This window comes from Lynx canadensis, chromosome A3, assembly GCF_007474595.2.
Source record: "Lynx canadensis isolate LIC74 chromosome A3, mLynCan4.pri.v2, whole genome shotgun sequence".
Classification (NCBI taxonomy): Eukaryota; Metazoa; Chordata; class Mammalia; order Carnivora; family Felidae; genus Lynx; species Lynx canadensis.
In genome coordinates, this window is record NC_044305.1 from 18,347,357 (window position 1) to 18,373,044 (window position 25,688).

The following is a 25,688-nucleotide window of genomic DNA, read 5'->3' on the forward strand; positions in this document are numbered from 1 at the left end:
CTCATTTATTCATTATCTATCTATCCATTACTGGTATGTATTCCTATTGTTTTCAGTGACTTATAATTCATTACTGTCCTTAGTTACTTTGGTGTTCAGATGGTCCCAGTTTTAACCAACAAGAACTCTTTAAGCTGACTCCTGTGTCTTTTTGCCATGCTGCCTTCATTTTTTTGAGTATACCCTACTTTCTGACATAGCAAGATGTTTCAGGCTCATCTTTTATCTTCTCTACCTTAGCTTTGGAATCACCTGTTTCTCTAAGGAACTTTGGTATTAGAAACCAAGATCCGAGTGCTAGGTGTGCACATTGCTAATGGGGCATCTTCACTTTTCAGCTCTTTGAGCTGTCAAGGCAAAAAATACATACACGTGTGTACATAGACATCTCTGTACATGCACATATGTATGCACACCTATATGCACATACACATATATTCATAATACATGTGTGCACATTTATGTACATGTGTTCATATATGTATACTTATTTTAGAAAACCTGAGTTCACACTGATGTCTCCAGTTTAGATTCATGCCGTATTATCTTCCTTGTTTTACAGCATATTTACATCTTCCCTCTTCCTCCGTGAGAACTTCCCTGGCTAATCACATCAACACAGTTACTCATTTGCTTAATCCTGTATCACATCTAAAATGGTTTCAAAATTGCTTCACCCATATGCCTACCAAAAAGTTCAGGATTTTTTCACTGTTCCAAAAGCTAAGAGTACATAGTCAAATACAGTTGACCCTTGAACAACACGGGTTTGAACTGCATGGGTTCACTTGTATGCAGACTTTTTTCTAAAAAATACAATGCAGTACTGTAAATGTATTTTCCTTAACATTTTATTAGTAACATTTTCTCTAGCTTACTTTATTGTAAGAATGTAGTATATAATACATATAACATACAAAATATGTGTTAATTCACAGTTTATGTTGTCAGTAAGGCTCCTCTGGTCAACAGTAGGCTACTAGTAGTTAAATTTTTGAGGAGTGAAATGTTACACAAACCTTTTTGACTGAACAGGGATTGGTGCTCCTAACACCTGTATTATTTAAGGGTCAGCTCTATTGTGTTCATAATTAATGAGATTTTCCCCCTCCATTCAATGTGGTTATGTTATTTGTTTGAAATACTTGGATTCATTTGTTTCAGCTTGTTTTCATCTTTAATTTTTTTATTTTTTAATATGTAGAATTTAACATGCTTCCAAAAGTCAAATTTTTATAAAAAGATTGATTCTCTGAGAAATATCATTCACTTCCTGTATCCCATCTAACCATCTCTTATGGATGATCATTGTTTTTTGGTTCATCGTTCCTATGTTTCTTTTAAAAATATAAATAGATAGGGGCACTTGGGTGGCTTAGTCGGTTGGGCATCTGATTTTGGCTCAGGTCATGATCTCATGGTTCGTGAGTTTGAGCCGCACATCAGGCTCTGTGTTGACGGCATGGAGCCAGCTTGGGATTCTCTCTCTCCACATGTCTGTCTCTGCCCTTCTCTGATTTGTGCTTTCTCTCTCTCTCAAAATAAATACATAAACTTTAAAAATACATAGATATATTCATGTTTTCTTACTCTTTTTTCTTCCCCAAAATGTAACATTTATACTCTTCAGCACTTTCCTTTTTCACTTAGCAGTGTAGCTTAGAAATGATTCCATATTCTGATCAGTTGGAGTCTTAATGGTTTTTAGAGCTACATAGTACTCCATTGTAACTGTCCGACTTTATTCAGTCACATTTCATCATGTACATTATTTTTATTAATTTGCACTTGCTGCAGTGAGTAACCTCATGCATATATTTTTTCATATTGTTGGAGGTGTATCTTTGGAGTGTATTCCTAGAAATGGAATTGCTAGATCAAAGGGTATATATATCATACATAGTTTTTTTTACATATTATTTGACCACTGTTTTTGAAGAACCTGGAACTTCAGGGAGCAAACAAGCTTTCATGGACCAAATCCATCTATAGATAGAGCCATTTAGAGGTTAAATGTCTTCATTTGATAAAATCTCAAGCATAAAGTTTTCAAAAGTTATTCCAAAGAGGGAAAAAACACATTTCATGTAGTCTTCCTAGAGGATGAATTCAGGTGATATTTTCTTGTGTCCTATTTGAAAATCCCATTTATAAGCTTACAAAGAATCTTTTCTCCCTGATACTTGTCTTTGTCAGAAGAGCTCCAAGAAGAAGTTTTGGAACTCAAAATTGATTGTGTTGCCAAAGGTAACCTACAGAAAATCACTTTGGTAGAGTATCTTCTTATTTATCCACAAATAAGCAAGCAGGGTTCACCAGTCATTGGACATATATTTGAGAAGATGTTCCCTCTACTCCATACTACACCCAGTTTCTGGCTAGGAAAATCTAGTGCCTAGTAGTGCCTACTAGGCTTGACTTTGAAAGTGCCTCACTGTGACTCCTCCTTACTTTTGTTATTTAATGTGATTCTGAAAAATGGAAGGCAGATGTAAAATATATACAAGTCTTATAGTAAAGATTCATATTTTGAGGAGGTTCTCTTCCTTAATTATGGCTTGAGCTTGGTTTAGTTTGAGTATGAGTTTGTTTGAATGCAGCTGAGTAGTTTTGAGTGTGTGTGTTTGTAAGATTAAACATATAGACATAGTTTTCTAATATAATGAAGTTATATTTAGTAGGTAAAATTGATTTCAAATGTGGGGAGAAAGGATTTCAGATTTTCTAGGAGATTAAATGGGGCCCTGCTCATGTGATTATTATGATGACTCTTAGTATATTAATCAGTGTCCAAAAAATTAAGGAGAAAACTTTTTTTTATGTTTTTTTTTTTAATTTTTTTATTTTTAACATTTATTTTGAGACAGAGAGAGACAGAGCGTGAATAGGGGAGGGTCAGAGAGAGAGGGAGACACAGAATCTGAAACAGGCTCCAGGCTCTGAGCTGTCAGCACAGAGCCCGACACGGGGCTTGGACTCATGGACTGCGAGATCATGACCTGAGCCGAAGTTGGACGCTTAACCAACTGAGCCACCCAGGCGCCCCTTTAATGTTTATTTTTGAGAGCGACAGAGCGCGAGTGGGGGAGGGGCAGAAAGCGAGGGAGACACAGAATCCAAAGCAGGCTCCAGACTCTGAGCTGTCAGCACAGAGGCGGAAATGGGGCTGGAACTCAAGAACCATGAGGCCATGACCTGAGGCAAAGTTGGATGCTTAACTGACTGAGCCACCCAGGCGCCCCCCCCCCTCCTTTTTTTTAAAATAGCACAAGGCTTATTTTGTTAAGGGATCCATTTAAAAAAACTGTCAACGACTATGGATTTTTTTTTCTGTGTATTTGGGTCATTGGAATATTTTGTTAATTCTTTTGGTCATTATTTTGAGATTCAAATAACATTAAAGGAGATTTGAAGTTTTTGCGTTCATTAAAAGGGAGACCGGGGCTTTAAAAAAAGACAGAAAACATATGGTGTTAAAAACAATAGGCTGTGAGTCAGATGAGCTGAGTGCAGGCCTCTGCTGCTACTCGGCTGCTGACTTTGGGACCTTTGCTGCTTTTAAACCTGTTTTTTCATCTGGAACATGAGATTCATCTATCTGCCCTTGATACTCCCTCATGGCCTTGTGGTCGTAACAGTTAAATGAGACACAGAACACGTAAGTGCTTTATAGAATATAAATTGCTATACAGTTTTCTTAGGAGTATATGACATGAGATAAATATTCCTTCGAAAACTTAGAACGTTTTTAAACTGTTTCACCTGTGTCTCCTGTCCTGCACTGATAAGTAGAACATTTGCTTTTTCCCTCTGTGTTTGAGAGTACAAGTCTCCTGTTAAAAATGGCAGGACCCCTAGAATTTCATTTCCTCAGTTTGGACCAAAATAATTTTCATAAAGAACTTTCCTGATCAGTAGGCAAGCCAGTCTGCAGCCTGGAGAAACGAGGGTGGGCTGTTTGTGCTGACTTGATTGGGAGTCCATGAGGAGTGAAGGGTGTTCAAGAGAGAGGCAGGCTGATTCAGCAGTCAGCACCGGTTGGCGTTCCTGACAACAGTTCATCATGCTGGGTCTCCCATCTCTAAACAAGGCAAGCTCTCTTCCCCCACACCTTCCAATAACCCAACTGATAGAAAATGCCAATAATTTTGACTCTTTCCTCATCTTCCACATTCTGTCCCTTCCTCAGACTTAATGGTTGTATTTCTGCTGGATCCTTCAAATGATTTTCACCTTTGAGTTTTCATTGGTTGTATTTAGCCTGGGGCTTCATTCCCTCTTGCCTTGGCTTGCCATCACGGCACTTGTCACACAGAATGAAGTCAAAACTCTCTGACTGGTATACATACCTAGTTGCTTTGCAGCTCCATTATTTAGTGCTTCTGTTCACTTGCCCTGTCATCCAGCCATACAGACTGTCTTTTACTAAATGTGCCCTTAACACTCTTCAGTTCCCTAACAATGCCACGGTAGTTAAGAGCATGCCTGGGTTCAAATCCTTTCTTCACTGTTTAGTAGCCATCTTACCCTGGAAATCTAACTGAACCTCACTCTGCTGCTTGATGAAATGAGGATAGTAATACTATCTGCCTTATAAGATTGATATGAAGACTAAAGGAGATAATCCATGTAAAATACTTAGAGAGTTGTGCCTGCATGTAATCACTGCTATGTAGCTAGTAGCTCTAATTATTAGTACTGCTACTATTATTACTGTTCCATGCACATCTCTGCTCAGTTGCATTCTCCCAAATCTCCCCAATGACTTAATCCATCCATTGATGCATCCATCTATCTTTTCAATAAGTATTTATTAGATACTTACTATGTATAAGGCATAAGACTAAGAATACAAACTTGAATCAAGTACATATTGTCCTCTAGGAATTTGGAGTCTGGTAGGAGAGATCAGAGAAGTATAAAATATTCATCTACTCAGCAGATGTTTATGGAAACTACAGAGGATTCAAGCACTGTGTGGTTCCGAGGCTGATATCATAGTTAATAACTAACTTTGGTGAAAGATCAGAGTTTGAGTACCTTAAGCAAAGCATAGCTGAGGTGGTTTGGGAGTATAGAAAAGAGATTTTATCAGCTAAGATGGTCAGAAAAAGCTTTTAGAGGTGCTGCCATCTTAGCAGGACCTTGCAGGATGGATGGATCTTGCCCATCTTCACCTCTCTCAGGAGGCTTTTAGCTACTGCCTTGAGCTATTGCTCTGGGAGGCCTGTAGGATTTTCATATTCGTAACCTCCTCAAGGACAGGGACAGTATCGTTTTTCAATTTTGACTTCCTAGTACTTCCTCCAAGTCTTATATAGACCATTTTCAGTAGAGGATGGTGACAGATTAAGGACACATCTCTTCCCATGTAACCTAAAGGGCGATTGAAATTGTTGATTCTCAATATCTCAATATCTAGCAATTAAGCTTACTAGAGAAGACATTTATATAAACTGAAAGTGAGGTTTTGAAGATGTTCATATTATTTTATTTCTTACCACATTAATCATAGCCACAGGAATCATGATAGGGGTGTAAAAAAGTGAACTCTGCATCAAGCCATGTAGGTATTTCTTCCCATATTTCTGTGTATAGTTCTGGGAAGAAACTCTTGTAGATTCTCCATTAAAGCCTACCCCTAGGACAAGAATTCCTTGCGATACCATATCCTTATGTGATACCATTACTTTGATCACGTGAGAACTCTTAGTTTTAAAAACTGCCCAAGAGTTTTAATTCTGAATTTCTCCTTGTAGCAAGGAGCAAGGACCAACCCCAGTGGAGAGAAAGAAGAAAGGAAAGAGGAAAAGTGAAACCACAGTGGAGAGTTTAGAGCTGGATCAGGGCCTGCCGAACCCATCCCTGCGGAGTCCTGAGGAGTCCACTGAGTCTGCAGACAGCCAGGTACAGCTGTGACCGGGAACCCTGCGGGCGGTTACGGCTGCCGCACAGATCTTGCTGACGCGCGTCCTGTTGCGTTTCTCTCTCCATCTCCAGCCTTGCACCCCTTGCGCATAGATCCCGGCTGGGCTTTCACTGTTTTGGTGGGTGAGCACCAAGACCACAGGCTTTTTCCCCCTAGCATCCTGATCCTTATACTAATGATCTCCCAGGTTTTTTTAGTGGTGTTTGCTTTCTTCTTGGGAAGTAGCATGTTATTAGGCTGTAGAAAGAATGAATATGGAAAATTGAATTGTGGGGCATTCTGAGTAAGGTGTCGGGGGCCTGACTTGCAATGCAGCTAATGCTTTTAAGATTCAGAGGGCTGGGCTGGTCTGCATAAGGACATTCTTATACTCCCAGATGCTGGAAAAGTCAAGGCTGTGTGTATTCATTTTGCCGAAATAGTAAAGGAAGTTTGGCCAAACATGGAAACAAAGAGTTGCCCACCTGAATGAGATTTTTAAAGCCATTACTAAGCATGCCCATGACATTGGTAGGAATTTTCTCCCTCAGTTGAGGCAACCTGTCTTGGATAGGAGTTCTAATATTTGAAAGTGCTGTTTCCTCTGATATCCATGACAGTTTACCTGGGTTATGCCTGCTGAAAGGGGACCATGTAAAATCATCCGACTACTGCACATTCAAGTATCCTTGGATCCTCGTAGATTCCTAGATGGTCTTCACTGTAGGAAGGTATCAGCTTCTAATGTCACAGTGGTAATAAGTAGTAGTGTCTGGGGTATCAGAGCAGAACCCCCCCTCCCCATCACTGTCTCTGAACTCGGGCTAGTGGCTGTCAGGTGTCCTCATGGGGAGAGCAGCAGGCATGTTGGGTTGATGGGAGTTGGCAGGGGTTTAAGTGTTTCCAGGGTGGTGATCTGTATGTACATGGGATTGGGAGACAGGTTTTCATGTGGAATCCCTCATGTAAAACTAAACGTCATAGAGGTAACATAATGAAGAAATGGTGGGAGAACAGAGAGAGGCCCAGGAGGTATGTTTTAAAAAATAAGGCAGGTGGTGTTTGGCTTTGGTTTTGTTTTTAAGATTGAAGTACTGGAGAGTGAGCTAGCTGGTGAGTGGTTCCCAGAAGTGTTTCTGCTGCTTGGATAGGATGTGTCCATGAGATGAACCATGTGTTTTTCTGTTTGAGGAAAGCCACTGGGCTGCTTTGTTGTAGAATGTTGTCTCTCTAAAAGGTCAGGAGTTACTTAATTATAGATGAGTCCTCAGATGGTGACTCATGAATCTTGTTTTGTCACACTTAATATGTCTCCTTGCATTTCAAGGAGATTCTCAAAGTAAGTCCTAATAAAACTGGTATTAGTTTAGTTTTTAAAGAATATATTGTAAGTACAGTGAATTTGACCACAACCGAAACATTATCTTATCACCCTAAAATCAGAGCTTCCAGCTATGCTGGAAGGGACCTGAAAGATGATGGAGTTTACCTCTCATCCCCGTTTTACTGGAATAGAAACTGACTCCAGAAAGGAAAAGGAAAGTCACTATCATTCATGAACAAGACACATCTCACTGGATTCTGAGACTATACCTTCTTCTCAGGGGATCTTGGCAATTTGGATCCCCTCCCTCAGCCAGATTTCATTTTGAGTGAATTTAATTCTTAAAAGAGTTGTGTTTAAGGAAGATTGCTTTTGTAAAGTAGGACAGGTCTCTTGTGCATGTCAGTGAGTGTAGATGAGGGTATTCTTTCTTGTCCAAGCTTTTTGCCTTTGACTCACAGAGCATCTCTCCGATGGGTGTGTTTGCCCTGCAGAAACGACGCTCAGGACGGCAGGTGAAGCGCAGAAAATATAACGAGGACCTGGATTTCAAGGTGGTGGACGATGACGGGGAGACAATCGCCGTTCTTGGAGCCGGCCGGACGTCCGCCCTCTCGGCTTCTACACTGGCATGGCAGGCGGAGGTACGGCCTATGGCTGGGGTGCTGACCTTGGCTTGATCCATCATTTTGGCCCACTTGATAGTTATTCTGTGGCTCTTCGCTGAAGCTAGGTTAGGTTATTGTAACTGGTGCTGATAACCTTCAGTTGGCTTCCTAATCCATTTAGAATGAAGTTCACTCCCGGCTATGGTGCCCAGCAGGGTTCTCTCTGTCTCAGCAAATTCCTTCAGCATATAAATGCCTTTCTCCCCACTCCCTAGCCTTGGGTTAACAGTTCTTTCCCACCTTCTTGCCCTGATATCTCTTCTTCACATGCATTACATGACTTGGTTCATCATCTTTTAAGCTAAAATGGTTTCTCCCCAGAGAGGTCTTTCCTGGTTCTTGTATTTAGAGTAGATCTCTGCCTCTGAGCCCCATGATTCTCAGTTTCACTCCTTGTCTGTTTCTTTCATAGCACTTGCCACAGCTGATCATTGTGTTCTGATTGCATTTATTTCTTTGTCTTTCCCATTAGAATGTGAAAGTCTGATAACATGCTAAACAGCCATTCATTGGATGAAATCACACGCACTAGTAATTACAGTTGGAACTTGGATTCAATAAATGTGTATTAAGAGTCCATACAAGGCCAGGTCTTGGGATACAAGGATGAGTATCAAGGCATGGTCCCTGGCTCCAAGAAGAAGGGGCTTATGGCTATATGAACACTGTGATAAAGTGCGGCCTTAGAAGAATGTGCTGGATACAGTGGCTACATGGGGGAGTGGACAGGAAAGGGGGAGGTCAGGATTTTAGGAAAGGCATTTCTAACATGAACATCCACAGCCTGGATGGTGTTGCGGGTGGTGTTGTGATAGACCAGCTCGGCTGGATGTTGGGATCTGGTCTGAGGAGTGGTGGGAGATGAGCATTGAGTGGTAGGAAGAGTCACATTATGCAGGCCCTAGGGATTAGCTAAAGTATTTGACCTTAATACTGCAGAGCAAATGGTAGGGGGGAGGGGACATTGAGGGTTCCAGCAGAGAAGCAGGATGGCCCTATTTGTATTTTAGGGATTTCCATTGGCAGCAGTTTCAAGAAGAGGGACCTGATAACCAGATGCTAGAAGGAAGAGAGGTAAATATTGAAAAGGAGGAGGTCTGTGCCAGGGAGCTTACAGAGAAGACATTAGAAGCAAAAGAAGAAACAGGCTGTGCATATAGGAAGGGCATCATTGCCAGCAGCACATTCTGGGACACAGGCTGGCTGTTGTTGTGGAGTCCCTGACGCTGACTTGGCAGAATTCGTGCTCTGCATGTGCGACAGAGCACAAATACCTGTCCTTCCTCCCGGGCACTAGGGTGGCTTAGCAAAGCCGGTAATACTTTATCTGTCTAAACCACCTTTCCTCCAGCTTAAAGCATTTTCACATAATTTCACATATCCTTTCACCTTGTGTTTGCATGGACAGTAGCTAGGAGGAGGGGTCGTCGTCCCTGGTTTAACAACCAAGAAGCAGGCACAGAAAGATCTGGGTCATGGGACACCCTAGTGGTAGTCAACCAGTGACTAGCATGTAAGAGTTGATTTCAGGTCCCTTTGCCAAGAGTTATCCAACCAATGAACATAGCACTTAATAGGAATAATAATTTGATGTACTATCAGTGTAGTGCTTTTCAAGCAAACAGTTAAGAGTAGTTCTGGCAAGAGTGCCATGAGGTGATAGGATTATATTGCTTTATGATGGGTTTTCCCTCCTTGGAGATTTATGGTTGGTTTGGTAGTTAAAACATTAGAAGGGAATTTATTTTCTCCTAGTAGCCATTCAGCCCGTCATTAACCATATTTCAGTTGTTGTTATGACTTCTTTTGTGGTACCTGAAGGGCGGCTTTAGCTGATCTGACAGAAATAATTCAGGAAATTTTATGTATCTTAACAAGGCTCTTTTTATCCTCTTCAAGGTACACAAGAGAGAGAGCTAACATACGATAGAATCTGAATTTTCATTAATTAGGCCTCAGAAATTGTTATGAAATTTAAGCAGAAAGAGGCCTGATATGTGGCTTTGGCAAGCACGTGGATCTGGCCTCTGTGTCCCAGGCCTGGCCTAGCATGCAGGGTAGATAGACGGCCTGTAGGGGGATTGGGTGGGTTTCAGAGGCCGGCCTCAGCTGAGCCCTAGCTGCTGCCCGACTACACCGCATTTGCCTCTGGTTTACGTTTTGGGCTTCCTGGTGAGGTTTGAACAAAGATTTCCCAGGCTGATGGCAAACCTTGAAAGCCATGAATCTCATCTAGGATTCCAGACAATCCTCAGTACCCAGTGGCACAGAAAATCAGTTGAAGAAGATGAGGCTTTTACTTGTGTCCTTCTCCCGAGGCCCTTTGGATGGCTGTCTGCCTGCTTGCTGGCTGTAGCTTGGGGCCAAGAACCGTGTGGAGTCCCCAGCAGAAAGGCCCTGCTGCTCCCTCGCTGCATTTCTCGGGCAGTGCCTTCTCAGCATGCTCTGCCTTGTTCTGTGGCCCCTGGCCCAGTCCCAGATTGCAGCCTCAGCACTGGCTGTCTAGTGGGGAGTTGCTGGAAACATCTTTACATGTGATTCGTGGTAGGCCAGGACTGGCATGCTAGCACGGCCCTGCTCTGGAGCCAGAGGGACGGTCCCCTGACTGGGATACGGGATTCGGGGGCAGGAAATAACTTTCCATCCTCACGTCACAGTGAGCAAAGTCTTTGCTTTCTTATTCTTTGTCAAACGGATGTTGGTGTCTGGAACAGAGACAGACTTTCGCAGTTGTTGTGTAGATTTTTACAAGGCTGTCTCAGTTTCTGCCTCCTACAGTTTGTGCAGTTTGTGTGATTTTGCCTTTTAGAACAAAGGGCTTTAATCTGAATGAGGCTTCAGCTCCTGGTGCCCTCCTGTGCCTCACTCTGTGTCTCTGAGGCCAGCGCCCTCCACTTTGTCTAACCTTTTGCCGTGCCTGATGGGCTGAGCCCAGTTGTTTTCTCCCCCAGAAGCCCCCTGTTTCCTTCCCTGAGCTGGGGGAGAGTGCCCCTGCTCTATGGTCTAAGGTGGTTGTTTCTCAACTCCGATATTAAATCAAAATTCCTGCCTGATTTTTGTTTTAAATGTGACCGCACACTACCTGTTTACTCCCGTTTATTTCCCTACCTCATTCTAATGCTTTTGCTCTACTGTTTACTTAGTATTCCGTATATGCATCATGTTTCCTGTGGACTCATTCTTTCATCCTTCCAGTTCATTTCAGCTTTCCTTCCTGCTTGTTTTCCTCTTACGACCCACCGTTCCTTAGGGCCCTACTAAAACCTTACCTATTCTGTGAAATCCAAGCTGTTCTTGCTTTTTGCACTCTTGCTGGACTTGAGGTTACTGTCACACCAATTAGAATTTAACCTGCAACGTTTCTAATAAAAATGTTTTATGTTGCTTTCCCTACACGAATGTAAGCCCCTGAGACTGGGCATCTCGTTTGATGCTACTTTTGTACCCTCACATACTTGGTGATTTGAAAAGTGATTTGCTTCTTGCTAGAACCTCTCCCTTGTGCCTAGCTAAATAGAACTAAATCAGGTGGTTGGTTGAGGTTGGGGGTGACTAGGGTTGACAATTTTTGAAATTTTCCCTAAGAAAATTTTTAGTTATCTGAGTCTCTGACATGAAAGAGAATGAATTAAAATGGCCTTCTTTGAAGGATAATTTGAGAAAATTCCAAGTAGCTGAGAACAGATGGTTGTTATGGAAGTGTGTTTGGCAAGCAGATTTAGTTTATATCTGTGTGTATCTGTATACACGGAGTGTTGATACACACATGATCGTGCTTATGCACAATCTCTGTTTAGAAAAGTCCTGATTTCCTAGTTTCCGTCCTGCTTTGATGTGTATTTTGGAAATGCTATTCCCTTTTCCTTTTATTGGGATAGAGTAAAGCCTGCTCTCAGTGTTTTGATGATAATCAGTTTTTTTTAAAGGAATTATTCTTTTCTTCTTTTTCTTTATTTTTTTTAAGTTCATCTATTTATTTTGAGAGAGACAGCACAAGCAGGGGAAGGGCAGCTACAGAGGGAGAGAGAGGATCCCAAGCAGGCCCTGTGCTGCCAGCACAGAGCCCGATGTGGGGGCTCGAACCCACAGAGTTGTGAGATAATAACCTGAGCCAAAAGTAAGAATTGGATGCTTAACCAGCTGGGCCACCCAGGCACTCCTCTTTCCTTTTTTTTTTTTTTTAATGTTCATTCACTTTTGAGAGAGAGAGAGACAGGGAGGGGTGTGAGCCAGGGAGGGGCAGAGAGAGAGGAAGACACAGAATCCAAAGCAGGCTCCAGGCTCTGAGCTGTGAGCACAGAGCCTGATGTGGGGCTTGAACTCACCAAACACAAGATCATGACCTGAGCCAAAGTCAAATGCTTACCTGACAGAGTCACCCAGGCACCCCTCACTGATTTTTTTTTTTTAATTCCAGTATTCATTGCTCTTCCTATAAAAGATAAGTCGAGGGGTGCCTGGGTGGCTCAGTCGGTTAAGCGGCCGACTTCGGCTCAGGTCATGATCTCGCGGTCTGTGAGTTCGAGCCCCGCGTCAGGCTCTGTGCTGACAGCTCAGAGCCTGGAGCCTGTTTCAGATTCTGTGTCTCCCTCTCTCTGACCCTCCCCTGTTCATGCTCTGTCTCTCCTTGTCTCAAAAATAAATAAAACATTAAAAAAAAAAGACCTTTAAAAAAAAAAAGATAAGTTGAAATTTTATTTCACATTCCTTAATTTTTACTTGAAAATTTTGTATGGTGAAGAATGTTTGAAGCCCTCCATCCTTTTATTTATTTTTTTCTTAAAGTTTATTTATTTATTTATTTAGAGAGCACATGTGCAAGCAGGAGAGGGGCAGAGAGAGAGAGAAGGAATCCCAAGCAGACTCCATGCCCAGCGAGGAGCCCAACGTGGGGCTTGATCCCACAATCTGCAAGATCATGACCTGAGCTGAAATCAAGAGTCAGTCACACAACCAATTGAGCCACCCAGGTGCCCCTGAAGCCCTTCATCCTTTTAATACTCAGAGTAAAGTACTGTCCTTTCTTGTCCGTGTGTTAACGTTTCCTTGGATTTGGCTGGTCCTAGTAAAAACTCCAAATAACATTATCAAAATCCTCCCACTAAAACCCATCTTTTTTCTATTCTTAATGGTAGATAAGAATAAGAATGTTTGAAGCAATCTAGTAGTGAGGAAGACATAATTGTTCCTGTCAGTACATGTGTACATGTATGAATGCTCCCTGGTTAGTCTGGGTTCTACAGACTTGGGAGTGGGTAGGAAAGGTAATCAGAAATTATGAAAGTTTAGTGCTGGTTAACAGAGATCTAATTCAGATGTCGCTGCACTTTCAGAGGCTCTCCTAATTTGCCGAAGTGCCCTGTCTTGAATTGTGGGATTTCAGCAGGTTCTCAGCACTTGCTTTATGCTGATATTACCATTTATGTTGCAAAATCTCTTAACATTATTTATTCAAAAATACTTCTTGAGGACCTACTACCTGCCAAGGACTGTTTTGTGCTGGAGATAACATCAAGGATCAAAAGAGGCAAAACTCCCTGCTCTCACAGAGGGAGCATACAATAAATGGAGAGGGGACCTACGAAATCCATGCAACTGATCTCCTCTTCACATTTGCTGGATTCTGAACCTGTGGGAGAGGAGGCCAAACAGCCAAACTCCGAGTTAGCTTCCAAAGGGTGGAAATACCTAGGTAGAGGCTGGGAAAAAATCTAAAAAGTAATAAAATTGCGTAGTACATCAATGGTGGTAAGTGCTGTGAGAAAAAAAAATCAGGAGAAGAGTGATGTGGAATTGAGGAGTGAGGGTTACAGTTTTAATTAGGGTGGTCTGTTTTGGCCTCACCAAGGTAACATTTGAGCAAAGAATTGAAGGCAATAAAGGAGTGAGGGAATCTTGAGAGGGAGGCATTTTAGGCGGAGGGAATAGCCTGTGCAGAGTCTCTGAGGTAGAAATGGGCCACTAGTGTGTGTGAGGAACACACAGGGAGACCTGAAAGGTAATAGGAGATGGGACGTTTGGTGAGCTCCAGCAGGGTTTGTTGTAGGCCTTTAAAAGATGTTTGGTTTTATTCTAAAAGAGAAGCCTTGTAAGCAGGTTAGGCAAAAGACATTATAATGGCAGTTCTGAATGTTGTATTATGAATAGACTAGTTGGGCAGGAGTGGAAGCAGGGAAACTAGGTAGAAGGCAGTTGAGAATAATCTGGGTGAGAAATGAAGGTGATTTAGACCAGGGTAGAAGCAGTGGAGGTGGTGAGAAATTGCTGGATTCTGTACATATTTTGAAGATATAGCCAACACGATTTCTTGGCTAATCAGACACAGTGTGTGGAGAGATAGGAGGAATCAAGAATTACACCAAGATTTTTGGTTTGAACACCAAGAAGGATAGAATTCACTCAGTTGGGAGAAAACTGTAGATGGAATGGGTAGGGAAGGGAAGTTGGCTAGGATAGCAGGAGTTTACATTTTAGACATTTTAAGTGTGAAATACCTCTGAGATATTCAAGTGGAGATGGCAGGTAACAATTAGATACATGAGTCTATGAATCGAGGGGAGGTTCTGAGCTGGAGACATAAACTTAGCTGGTGTCATGATGTAGCCCTTATTTAAAACCTCAAGACTGGACAAGATCGCCAGAAAAATGAGTATGAATTGAAAAGAGTAAAAAGTAGGCCCTAGGGAGTTCCTGGAATGAGAGTTGATGTGGGAGGATTCCTTCTTCCAGGGAAGAGACAGTAGGTCGTGGCAGGGCAACACTCATTGCAAAGGGAAAAAAAGAGAATGTGTCTTTAAAGACATCAGATATCTGTGAAAGCAACAAGAATTAGATTAACTAAAATTCCAGACAGTGATGAGCTGTTTATTACTAGATGAGCCGGCAGTTGCGAACTATTTCTTCTCTGGAAACATTCCTCAGTTCTAGGTGCAGATTGAGGATCAGGCTTGGCTCAAACAGACTTCTCTGGGTTGAAGAGAAACCATCACCATCTGCCCCTGCTGGTGAAATGATTGGAAACTAGAAGATCCCCAAAGTAAAGGGCTCTCCGCAGGACGTTGAGGAGTTCTGGGGTAGCCCAAGAAGTTAGTGGCTCATTCAGAAGGCAGATTGAAATCTCACAGTATCATGGTACCTAGAGGGAAAATCTCACTAAAGGAATGGGCTTAGTGTAGAAAAACTAACTCTCCCTGAAGAGAGGTTTTTAAGAGGGGCACCTGGGTGGTTCAGTCTGTTAAGTGTTCGACTCTTGATCTCAGCTCAGGTCGTGATCTCACCTGAGATTCATGAGATTGAGCCCTGAGTCAGGCTCTGTGCTGACAGTGCGGAGCCCGCCTGGGATTCTCTTTATCTCTCTCTCTCTCTCTCTCTCTCTCTCTCTCTCTCTCTCTCTCTCTCTGCCCCTCCCTCGCTCGCACTTGCTCTCTCTCTTTCTCTGTCTCTCAAAATAAATAAATAAATTTTTAAAAAGAGAGTGAGAGATTTTTAACTTACTTGGGATTGGAGACTCCAGGGCTCAGGAATAGAAAGACCTGCCACATTCAGTCAGTGGTCCTGGACATTCATGCTTGAGAAACAGGATAAAACAAGAGATGAATCTTTAAAAAAAATTTTTTTTAATGTTTATTTATTTTTGAGAGAGACAGAGACAGAATGCGAGTGGGTTGGGGGCAGAGAGAGAGGGAGACACGGAATCCGAAGCAGGCTCCAGGCTCCGAGCCATCAGCACAGAGCCCGATGCGGAGCTCAAACTCATGAGCTGTGAGATCATGACCCAAGCTGAAGTCAGACGCTCAACCAACTGAGCCACCCAGCTACCCCTGCTAAGCAAGAGATAAATCTTAACAGTAACCCAGGCCTGACCCAATTCAGTGTCTCATTGGACCCAGGGACCACCCCCTCTCACAGAGAAAATAGGAAATAGTTGTGGAAAATATTGTTAGGAGCTGCTAAGTTTCCTTTATTCACAATATCTACCATAAGTAAAAAACTATTGCACATTTGAAAAAGCTGGAAAAAATGTGACTAAAAAGTAAAAGTAATATATAATAGAAGCAGACCCTAGATGATCCAGGTAGTGGACTTAACAGAAAAGAATTTTAAAATAACTGATTAACATGTGAAAGAAAATAAAAGAAAATGAGCCAAAAAAATTTTAAAATGAAGAATTCCAGTGAAGAAATGAATCTGTAAAGAGAATCGGTTCAACAGGCTGGACTGAAAATTCCAATTTAAAAAACTTAGAATACAGTGGATGACTTTAAAGGCAGATTAGAGGGGCGCCTGGTGGCTCAGGTGGTTAAGCGTCTAACTTTGGCTCAGGTTATAATCTTGCACTTCATGAGTTTGAGCCCCATGTTGGGCTCTATGCTGACAGCTCCGAGCCTGGAGCCTGCTTCATAGTCTGTGTCTCCCTCTCTGCCCCTCCCCCGCTCACACTGTCTCAGTCTCTCAAAAATAAACATTAAAAATATATATATTTGTGTGTGTGTATAAATCTAAAAACTTTTCAAAATCTAAAAAGTAAAAAATTGGGGCACCTGGGTGGCTCAGTTGGTTAAGCGGCCGACTTCGGCTCAGGTCATGATCTCGCGGTCTATGAGTTCGAGCCCCGCGTCGGGCTCTGTGCTGACAGCTCAGAGCCTGGAGCCTGTTTCAGATTCTGTGTCTCCCTCTCTCTGACCCTCGCCCGTTCATGCTCTGTCTCTCTCTGTCTCAAAAATAAATAAACGTTAAAAAAAAAATTTTTTTTTTTAAAGTAAAAAATTAAAATAACCTGAAATAAAAATTAAAGCAGATTAGATACAACAGAAGATAAGATTGGTGACTTTGAAGACAAATCAATAGAAAATTTCTGAACTGCCACATAGAAAAAAGAATGGAAAGAGCAGAACAAAGCATATGAAACAATTGGGGTGCAGTGAAAAAGTGCAATGTGTATCTCTGATTAGAGTCCTAGATGTGGAGGAGAGATTGGAGCAGAGGAGTGTTTGATGATAAAGGTAAATGGCCAACAACTCCCATAAACTGATGGGGGATATCAACCAATACATTCAGCATCAGGTAACTCCCAAGCAGGGAAAATACAAAAACAAAAACCATATTCAGGCACATCTGAAACTGTAGAAAACCAAAGACTTAAAATCCACTAGATAAAAACTGACTACTAACGTTATATTAAATGGTACAATACTGAATGCTTTCCTGCTGAATTTGGGAGTAAGAAAAAAATCCCACTGTTATCTTTATATTCAGAAATGCAGGGGACACCTGGGTTTCTCAGTTAGTTAAGCATCCAACTTAGGCTCAGGTCATGATCTCACAGTTCGAGAGTTCGAGCCCTCTGCTGGGCTGTCTGGTATCAGCATCGAGCCTGCTTCGGATCCTCTGTCCCCCCCTCTCTCTGCCCCTCCCCCTCTTGCTCTCTCAAAAATAAATAAACATTAAAAAAAAAGAATATGTAATATAAATTTTAAAAAAGAGATACACTGGAGGTCCTGGCCATTGCTATAAGTAAACAAAGAAATAAAAAGTTTAAAAATTGGAACGGAAGAAGTACGATTCAGTATTTGTAGATGACATGACTGTGTGTGTTGAAAATTCAACAGAATTGACAAACCATTAGAATTAATAAATGTAGATTTAGCTAAATTGTTGGATACAAATACAATATACATAAACATCTACTTTATTTCTGTGAACTAGCAGCATGAAATCAGGAAAGAAAAATTCTAAAATGCCATTTGTAACATCATCAAAAATATTAGATATTCTGGAATAGCTCTCAAAAGATATACAAGCCCTCTCTATATGAAAAACATTGCTGAGAGAAATTAAAGAAGACCTACATAAATAGAGCAATGTATGACATACATGTATTCAATATTGTTAAAGATGTCTGCAGTTCATTCCCAGTCAGAATCTAAGCAGGGTGTTTTCTGCTGGAAATTGATGATAGAAACACAAAAGACCTAGAATAGCCAGGCAATCTTTACGGAGAACTCAGTTGGAAGACTCCCTGTAATCCAGACTTTTAATCACACTCCAGTAATGAAGACAAGGTAGTGTTGCTATAAAAACAAGTAGAACCAAACAGAGCTGCGCTGCTCCGTAGGGCTCCAACTAGCCCGATGTGGCTGTAAGCACTTGAAATATGGGTAGTCTGATCCGGATGGCCAACAGGCACATGAAAAGATGCTCAATGTCGCTCCTCATCAGGGAATTACAAATCAACACCACACTCAGATATCACCTCACACCAGTCAGAGTGGCCAAAATGAACAAATCAGGAGACTATAGATGCTGGAGAGGATGTGGAGAAACGGGAACCCTCTTGCACTGTTGGTGGGAATGCAAATTGGTGCAGCCACTCTGGAAAACAGTGTGGAGGTTCCTCAGAAAATTAAAAATAGACCTACCCTATGACCCAGTAATAGCACTGCTAGGAATTTACCCAAGGGATACAGGAGTACTGATGCATAGGGGCACTCGTACCCCAATGTTTATAGCAGCACTCTCTCAACAATAGCCAAATTATGGAAAGAGCCTAAATGTCCATCAACTGATGAATGGATAAAGAAATTGTGGTTTATATACACAATGGAGTACTACAGGGCAATGAGAAAGAACAAAATATGGCCCTTTGTAGCAACATGGATGGAACTGGAGAGTGTGATGCTAAGTGAAATAAGCCATACAGAGAAAGACAGATACCATATGTTTTCACTCTTATGTGGATCCTGAGAAACTTAACAGAAACCCATGGGGGAGGGGAAGGAAAAAAAAAAAAAGAGGTTAGAGTGGGAGAGAGCCAAAGCATAAGAGACTCTTAAAAACTGAGAACAAACTGAGGGCTGATGGGGGGTGGGAGGGAGGGGAGGGTGGGTGATGGGTATTGAGGAGGGCACCTTTTGGGATGAGCACTGGGTGTTGTATGGGAACCAATTTGACAATAAATTTCATATATTGAAAAAAAAAAAGAAATATGGGTAGTCTGAATTCAGATGTGCTTTAAGTGTGAAGTACACATCGGATTTTAAAGACTTAATGAGTGAATATAAAGTATCTTATTAATAATTTTATATTGGTTATACATTGAAATAATAAATTTTTGCATATATTGCTTTAAATAAAATATTAAAATTCATTTCATCTGTTTATTTTTACTATTTTTATTTTTAGAGAGAGCACGAGTTGGGGAGGCGGGCAGAGGGGGAGAGAGAGAGAGAGAGAGAGAGAGAGAGAGAGAGAGAGAGAGAGAGAGGATCTCAAGCAGGCTCCATATTCAGCATGGAGCCCAATACAGGGCTCAATCCCACGACCCTGGGATCATGACCTGAGCTGAAATCAAGAGTTGGGAGCTCAACTGACTGAGCCCCTATTTTTACTTTTTTAAAAAGGTGGCTGCAAGAAAATTTTAAATTACTTTATGTGGCTTAATGAGTGACCTTTGTGGCAGCCATTGCTGCCACAACAACACTGCCACATTGCTGCCACATGATTCAGCAACACACAAGAATGTATAAAAGATTGATAAGGCGGATTATGTAGAACTTCTGTTCATCAAAAGACACATTTATAGAAGCAAAAGGCAAACCATAGATTGGCAGATAATATTTGTTATCTATATAACTGACAGGACACTTATTCAGAAATGTATAATGAACTCTTACAAATTTAAAAAAAGGACAATTTTTAAAATCGGCAAATGACATGAATGGAGCTTCACGGAGAGGTTATCCACACAGTAAGCATATGAAAAGGTGCTCAGCATCCTCAATTGCTAGGGAGATGGGAATTAAAGATGTGAATTAATTAAATTTAAAGATGTGAATTTAGCCACAAGAATGGCCAAAATTTTAAAGATTGACAATATTAAGTCACCTGGAACTCCCATACGTGGCTGGTGGGTATAAAAATTGTCAGAATCAGTTTGGAAAAAATTTTGACAACATTCATTAAAACCAAACATATAATCTACCTCATAACCTTGCAATTCCACTTTTCGGTATATATCCAAGATAAATGAGTGCATTTGTCCACCAAAATATACACAGTGTATATAAATGTTGGAAGCAACCCAAATATTCCTCAACAGCAGATAAATGAATGGTAGTATATTTATACAACTAAATACTATGCAGAAATACTGAAGAATGAACCACATACTGTATAGTTCCATTTACATGAAGCTTAGTAGTAGGCAAAACTAACCAGTGGTAGTAGAAATCCAAATAGTGGTTACTTCCAGTGGGGGCGCGAGAGCCTCCCAGAACATTGGGAATGTTATGTAACTTGGTCTAGGTGATATTTATACAAGTGGGTATGTGTATGTGTAAGAATTCATTGGTTGTACACTTGAGATCTCTGTATACTGTATGTATGCCATACTTCAATAACTTTTAAAGTGTTATGTTAGCATATCTGGTAGTTCCTTGCTGAGGAGGACTATGGCTCATCTATTTCTGTAAGACCAGTGAATAAACCTAAAAGACAGTAAATAATGTGGAAGAAATTTAGGAAGGAAATGAAGTAGGAAATTAGGAAGGTTTGTTCATTCATCTACTTTCTCTTAACCGGCACCTGTTCCTTTGTTGGTTGCAAGGTTGGGGTAGTGATCTTTGGCTTAAGAAAACTACACCAGGCTCTGGCCCTTTGCCGTTGGCCATCCTGACAGTATGGCTAGGTCCCAGTGTATGAAGAAGGAGGAGAATTTTTAATTAAGTGACGTAGATTAAGAATATTAACTGTCTGCAGTCTGTAGCCCTGGTGACTTAGATGCTTTATTTCCTCATGTATTTCCTCTCTCTTCCTCTTCCTTGTATTTAGCATTAACAAATATATACTGGTCACCCATTGGTGCCTGGCCTTTTCAGGGCTTTAGCTATAGCAGTGGATAAAACAAATAAGGATCCCTGCCCTCAGAAGGTTTACATTGTAATGGGAGAAGGCAGGCAACAGCCACCTGCCGCCTCTTCCTTTCCTTACTTGTGCTTAAGAATCAGGCAGAACACTTGAGCAGAAAAACAAAAGCTTAGTCTGTATCCCCATCCCTTCTTCCTACTATATGGTAGGCACAATCAACTTGTCTTCTTGTTGAGCAGTGGGAGTAGACTCTTGTCACTTTGGATTAACTTTGGCATGGCACCTAGCACCATGCCATGTGTCTAGGGGAATGTAATAAATATTTGTAACCTTTGGGAGCATCTGTCATCGCCTGCTGATCGCCATACTTCGTTTCTACCATCTGCCCTCCTCCTCTTTCTTTCTTTCTTCCTTTCTTTCTTTCAGTACTTTTATATACCATTTTCTGTAATGGTGTGGCTCTGGGACAGGCGAACCCCTGGAATGGGTAGGACCGAAGACAGTAGTAATGCAGCATGAAGTCATCCTTGGGGAAGTTCTGATCAGGAACCCAGGTTATTTTGGGAGCTACGGCTATTGTGATGAGCATTCTTCTCATTCTGTTCTGAGTACCCTGTTGTGGACAAATACTAGATCTGAGGAGGTCATATAGTACATACAAAACCTCTGAAATAGGATGGCTCAAATAAAGTCCCAGAAAGAACATCAAACATAAGAGTGTTCTGACTCAACACATCCTTTTTAAGTTTGTAATTATTTAATCAAATACTCTGTAGAGAGATTTCATGGAGATCAGGAGCCTAGAAATGTTGATGTGTAGCCGGGGTAGAAAGGAAGAAATTAATTTGTTTTGAGTTAGGATTTATAGGCAAAGGATGATGGGTGAAACAGCCATTTCCAGACACAGAAGGGAAAGACGGTATCGTTTAGTAGAGAATAATTATGCCTTGCATTTGCATAGTGCTTACTGTTCCAAAAATATTTTCACATACCGTTTTATCCTCCCAGTAACCCAGTGAGATAAGTATATTTAACTCCTATTTTAATAGATTTGGAAACGAAGACGTGTTAATTGACTTACCCAAAGTCAGTAGCTGGTAGGTGTTAGAATTAGGACTCTTTGCTTCTAAGGCCCCCAGACTCCTTTCTGTTACACCTTTCTGAAAATTTTATGCAGCAACACGTAGGCAGGTTTGGCAGAAAAGGGAAGTCCTGGGACCAATTTTAGTGATGCTAAAGGCAGATCTGAAATTAAGAGTCTGAAAAGCCGCATAACTTCTCTGCTTATGTGGAAGGGGAGGTGTTAGGTTGTGTCCAGATGTTAGAATGTTTGTGATCTTTTGATCACTCTGTGGACTGATAGGGAGGGAGGCCTCAGCACTCAATGGTGAACTTTCAGACCAAGTAGTACCTGCTATAGCATTTCTTACAGAATTATTTCTTGGATTCTGTGGTGCCAGTAATTTTCTTTCTTCTTAACCTCTGTCTCCAGGAGCCTCCAGAAGATGACGCAAACATCATTGAGAAGATCCTGGCATCTAAGACCGTCCAGGAGGTTAGTGGCTTATGTGTCAGCTTTTATATCACAGGTTCTCCCCTCTGTGAAGAGAGATTTGGCTAGACAACCTGGAATGGTCCTGATTGGCCAGAGTGAGAGCAAAGCAAGAATATTGTCTTGCTAGTCATTCTTTTATTCTTTTATTCTTTATTATTCTTACCCCCATGGAAGATTTTAGGTCCTAAAATTCTTAAATATTTGAATATAGCCCCAAATAATTTTTTCCCTCCATTGTGATGCTAGCAGAAGGTATTTTTGTCCCTTAGTTTCTGCAGCCCAGGGAAAGTCCTCAGGGGGCCAAGAAGAGAACATGGAAAAAGAGCCATATTGAAAACATTTGGATATTGCTAAAATGTCAATACTACCCAAAGCAATCTACACATTCAGTGAAATCCCAATCAAAGTTGCACCAGCATTCTTCTCAAAGCTGGAACAAGCAATCCTAAAATTTGTATGGAACCACAAAAGACCCCAAATAGCCAAAGTAATACTGAAGAAGAAAACCAAAGCAGGAGGCATCACAATCCCAGACTTTAGCCTCTGCTACAAAGTTGTAGTCATCAAGACAGCATGGTATTGGCACAAAAATAGACACATAGACCAATGGAATAAAATAGAGACTCCAAAATTGGACCCACAAAAGTATGGCCAACTAATCTTTGACAAAGCAGGAAAGAATATCCAATGGAAAAAAGACAGTCTCTTTAACAAATGGTGCTGGGAGAACTGGACAGCAACATGCAGAAGAGTGAAACTAGGCCACTTTCTTACACCATTCACAAAAATAAACTCAAAATGGATGAAGGACCTGAATGTGAGACAGGAAACCATCAAAACCCTAGAGGAGAAAGCAGGGAAAAAAACCTCTCTGACCTCAGCCGCAGCAATTTCTTACTTGACACATCTCCAAAGGCAAGGGAATTAAAAGCAAAAATGAACTATTGGGACCTCATCAAGATAAAAAGCTTCTGCACTGCAAAGGAAACAATCAACAAAACTAAAAGGCAACCAACGGAATGGGAAAAGATATTTGCAAATGACATATCGGACAAAGGGCTAGTATCCAAAATCTATAAAGAACTCACCAAACTCCACGCCCAAAAACAATACAGTGAAGAAATGGGCGGAAGACATGAATAGGCATTTCTCTAAAGAAGACATCCAGATGGCCAACAGGTACATGAAAAGATGCTCAACGTCACTCCTCATCAGGGAAATACAAATCAAAACCACACTCAGATATCACCTCACGCCAGTCAGAGTGGCCAAAATGAACAAATCAGGAGACTATAGATGCTGGAGAGGATGTGGAGAAATGGGAGCCCTCTTGCACTGTTGGTGGGAATGCAAACTGGTGCAGCTGCTCTGGAAAACAGGGTGGAGGTTCCTCAAAATATTAAAAATAGATCCACCCTATGACCCAGCAATAGCAGTGCTGGGAATTTACCCAAGGGATACAGGAATGCTGACGCATAGGGGCACTTGTACCCCAATGTTTATAGCAGCACTTTCAACAATAGCCAAATTATGGAAAGAGCCTAAATGTCCATTGACTGATGAATGGATAAGGAAATTGCGGTTTATAAACACAATTGAATACGTGGCAATGAGAAAAAATGAAATCTGGCCTTTTGTAGCAACGTGGATGGAACTGGAGAGTGTTGTGCTAAGTGAAATAAGTAATACAGAGAAAGACAGATACCATATGTGTTCACTTTTATGTGGATCCTGAGAAAGTTAACAGAAGACCATGGGGGAGGGAAAGGGGGGAAAAATGTTACAGAGAGGGAAGAAGGCAAACCATAAGAGACCCTTAAAAACTGAGAATAAACTGAGGGTTGATGGGGGGTGGGAGGGAGGGGAAAGTGGGTGATGGGCAATGAGGAGGGCACCTGTTGGGATGAGCACTGGGTGTTGTATGGAAACCAGTTTGACAATAAATTTCATATTAAAAAAAATAATAAAACCACAGCTACAAAAAAAATAAATAAATAAAAGAAAGAAAGGAAAACATTTGGAGGGTGGGTTCTTTAGATATCTCAGGACCATTGTGGAGATCCAGAGAGTATACCTGAGTGAAAGAAAAGTTGTCACTGGTGAGAACATAGTTTTATCTTCAAATATTTATGAGAGCAAACTTCCTTACTTAGAGAGTGGGCACCACTGATGTTTCGGGATAGTGGTCAGGGGGTGTGCCGGAGACCTGTGTTTTCACTTGCACACCAGGCTTTGGGCCTGACAGCTTTCAGATCCTGGGCCGATTTGGGTTTATCAGCCAAACAGTGTCCCAGCCTGGACCTTGGAAGGACACCAGGAGGATCATTTTCTTTTTTACCTTCTGGCTAGCTGTGCATTCATCCTTTGGGAAAGCTGCTCAGTAGCTGTCAGGAAAAGAAGGGGGAAACTGAAAACATCCTCAGGAAGTCTGTACGAAAATCAAGCAGAGGTGTTGATTTACCTGTTTTCTTGTGCAACGTCAGGGCGATCTGTGGGGGTCTGAGCTGTTAACTGCTTGCTGTTGATTACAGGTTCACCCCGGAGAGCCCCCATTCGACTTGGAGCTATTCTACGTTAAGTATAGAAATTTGTACGTGTTCTTCATATATTATTTGTATTTGGATTTTATATGAATAAAATTTCCTTTCCCTCATCACATCACCTTCTGTATTTTCCAAGAATGGCCCCTGAGGCCTGACCTGTGGATCTTGACTGACTCAACTTCACCTTAAGCAGTAGTACTTACCTTTGGCTGTGCAGGTAGTCACCGGGGAAGACCTTGCTCCACTCAGTACCAGCTGACTCAGACTCTGGGAGTAGATCCCAAGGACTGGTGCTTATTAAAAACTCCCCAAGCCATTCTCATCTGTTCCTGGTGGAGAACCACTGTCCTGTAGCTCGCACTGTTTCCCTCTTAGATTTTTCTTTCTTCCTCTGCCTCGTGCCCACTTTCACTAATGTGTGTTAATGACAGCTTGCCCATGCCTACCCTCCCTCTGCTCTCAGGCAGTTTGTGTAGAAGCTGCAGAGGGATCGGTCATTTGGAATTAATCGCTGCATTGTCTTATTTTGTTGTCCCGTTAGTGCAAGGCCCTTCGCAGCCTAATCTCTGGCAGTTTCACCACAAACCACTACTTCTGGGTTAGTCACCCTGTTTGCTGAAACACTGTAGGGCTCAGTGGTGTGGTGGTTTGCACTTGTCTCACAATTTGTGTGTCTTTGGACAGTTCCTACTTGCATTGTAAATGGGCCACAATGGAAGAGCTGGAAAAGGATCCTCGCATTGCACAGAAGATCAAGCGATTCAGGAATAAACAAGCCCAGATGAAGCACATTTTTACTGAGGTGAAGCAATATTTGCCAACTGAT

At 41.6% G+C, this 25,688-nt stretch overlaps 1 protein-coding gene across 3 annotated transcripts in view; it reads left to right on the plus strand.

Annotated features, from left to right (window-relative positions):
* Positions 1–25,688, plus strand: part of CHD6 (chromodomain helicase DNA binding protein 6) — a 204,448-nt gene that overhangs the window by 81,357 nt on the left and 97,403 nt on the right. For all 3 annotated transcript variants that reach the window (XM_030309584.1, XM_030309585.1, XM_030309586.1), the window contains exons 4-8: positions 5,760–5,907; positions 7,727–7,876; positions 22,257–22,319; positions 24,851–24,909; positions 25,547–25,664. In XM_030309584.1, the coding sequence (XP_030165444.1) occupies positions 5,760–5,907; positions 7,727–7,876; positions 22,257–22,319; positions 24,851–24,909; positions 25,547–25,664 (538 nt within the window). The remainder of the gene's footprint in view (positions 1–5,759; positions 5,908–7,726; positions 7,877–22,256; positions 22,320–24,850; positions 24,910–25,546; positions 25,665–25,688) is intronic.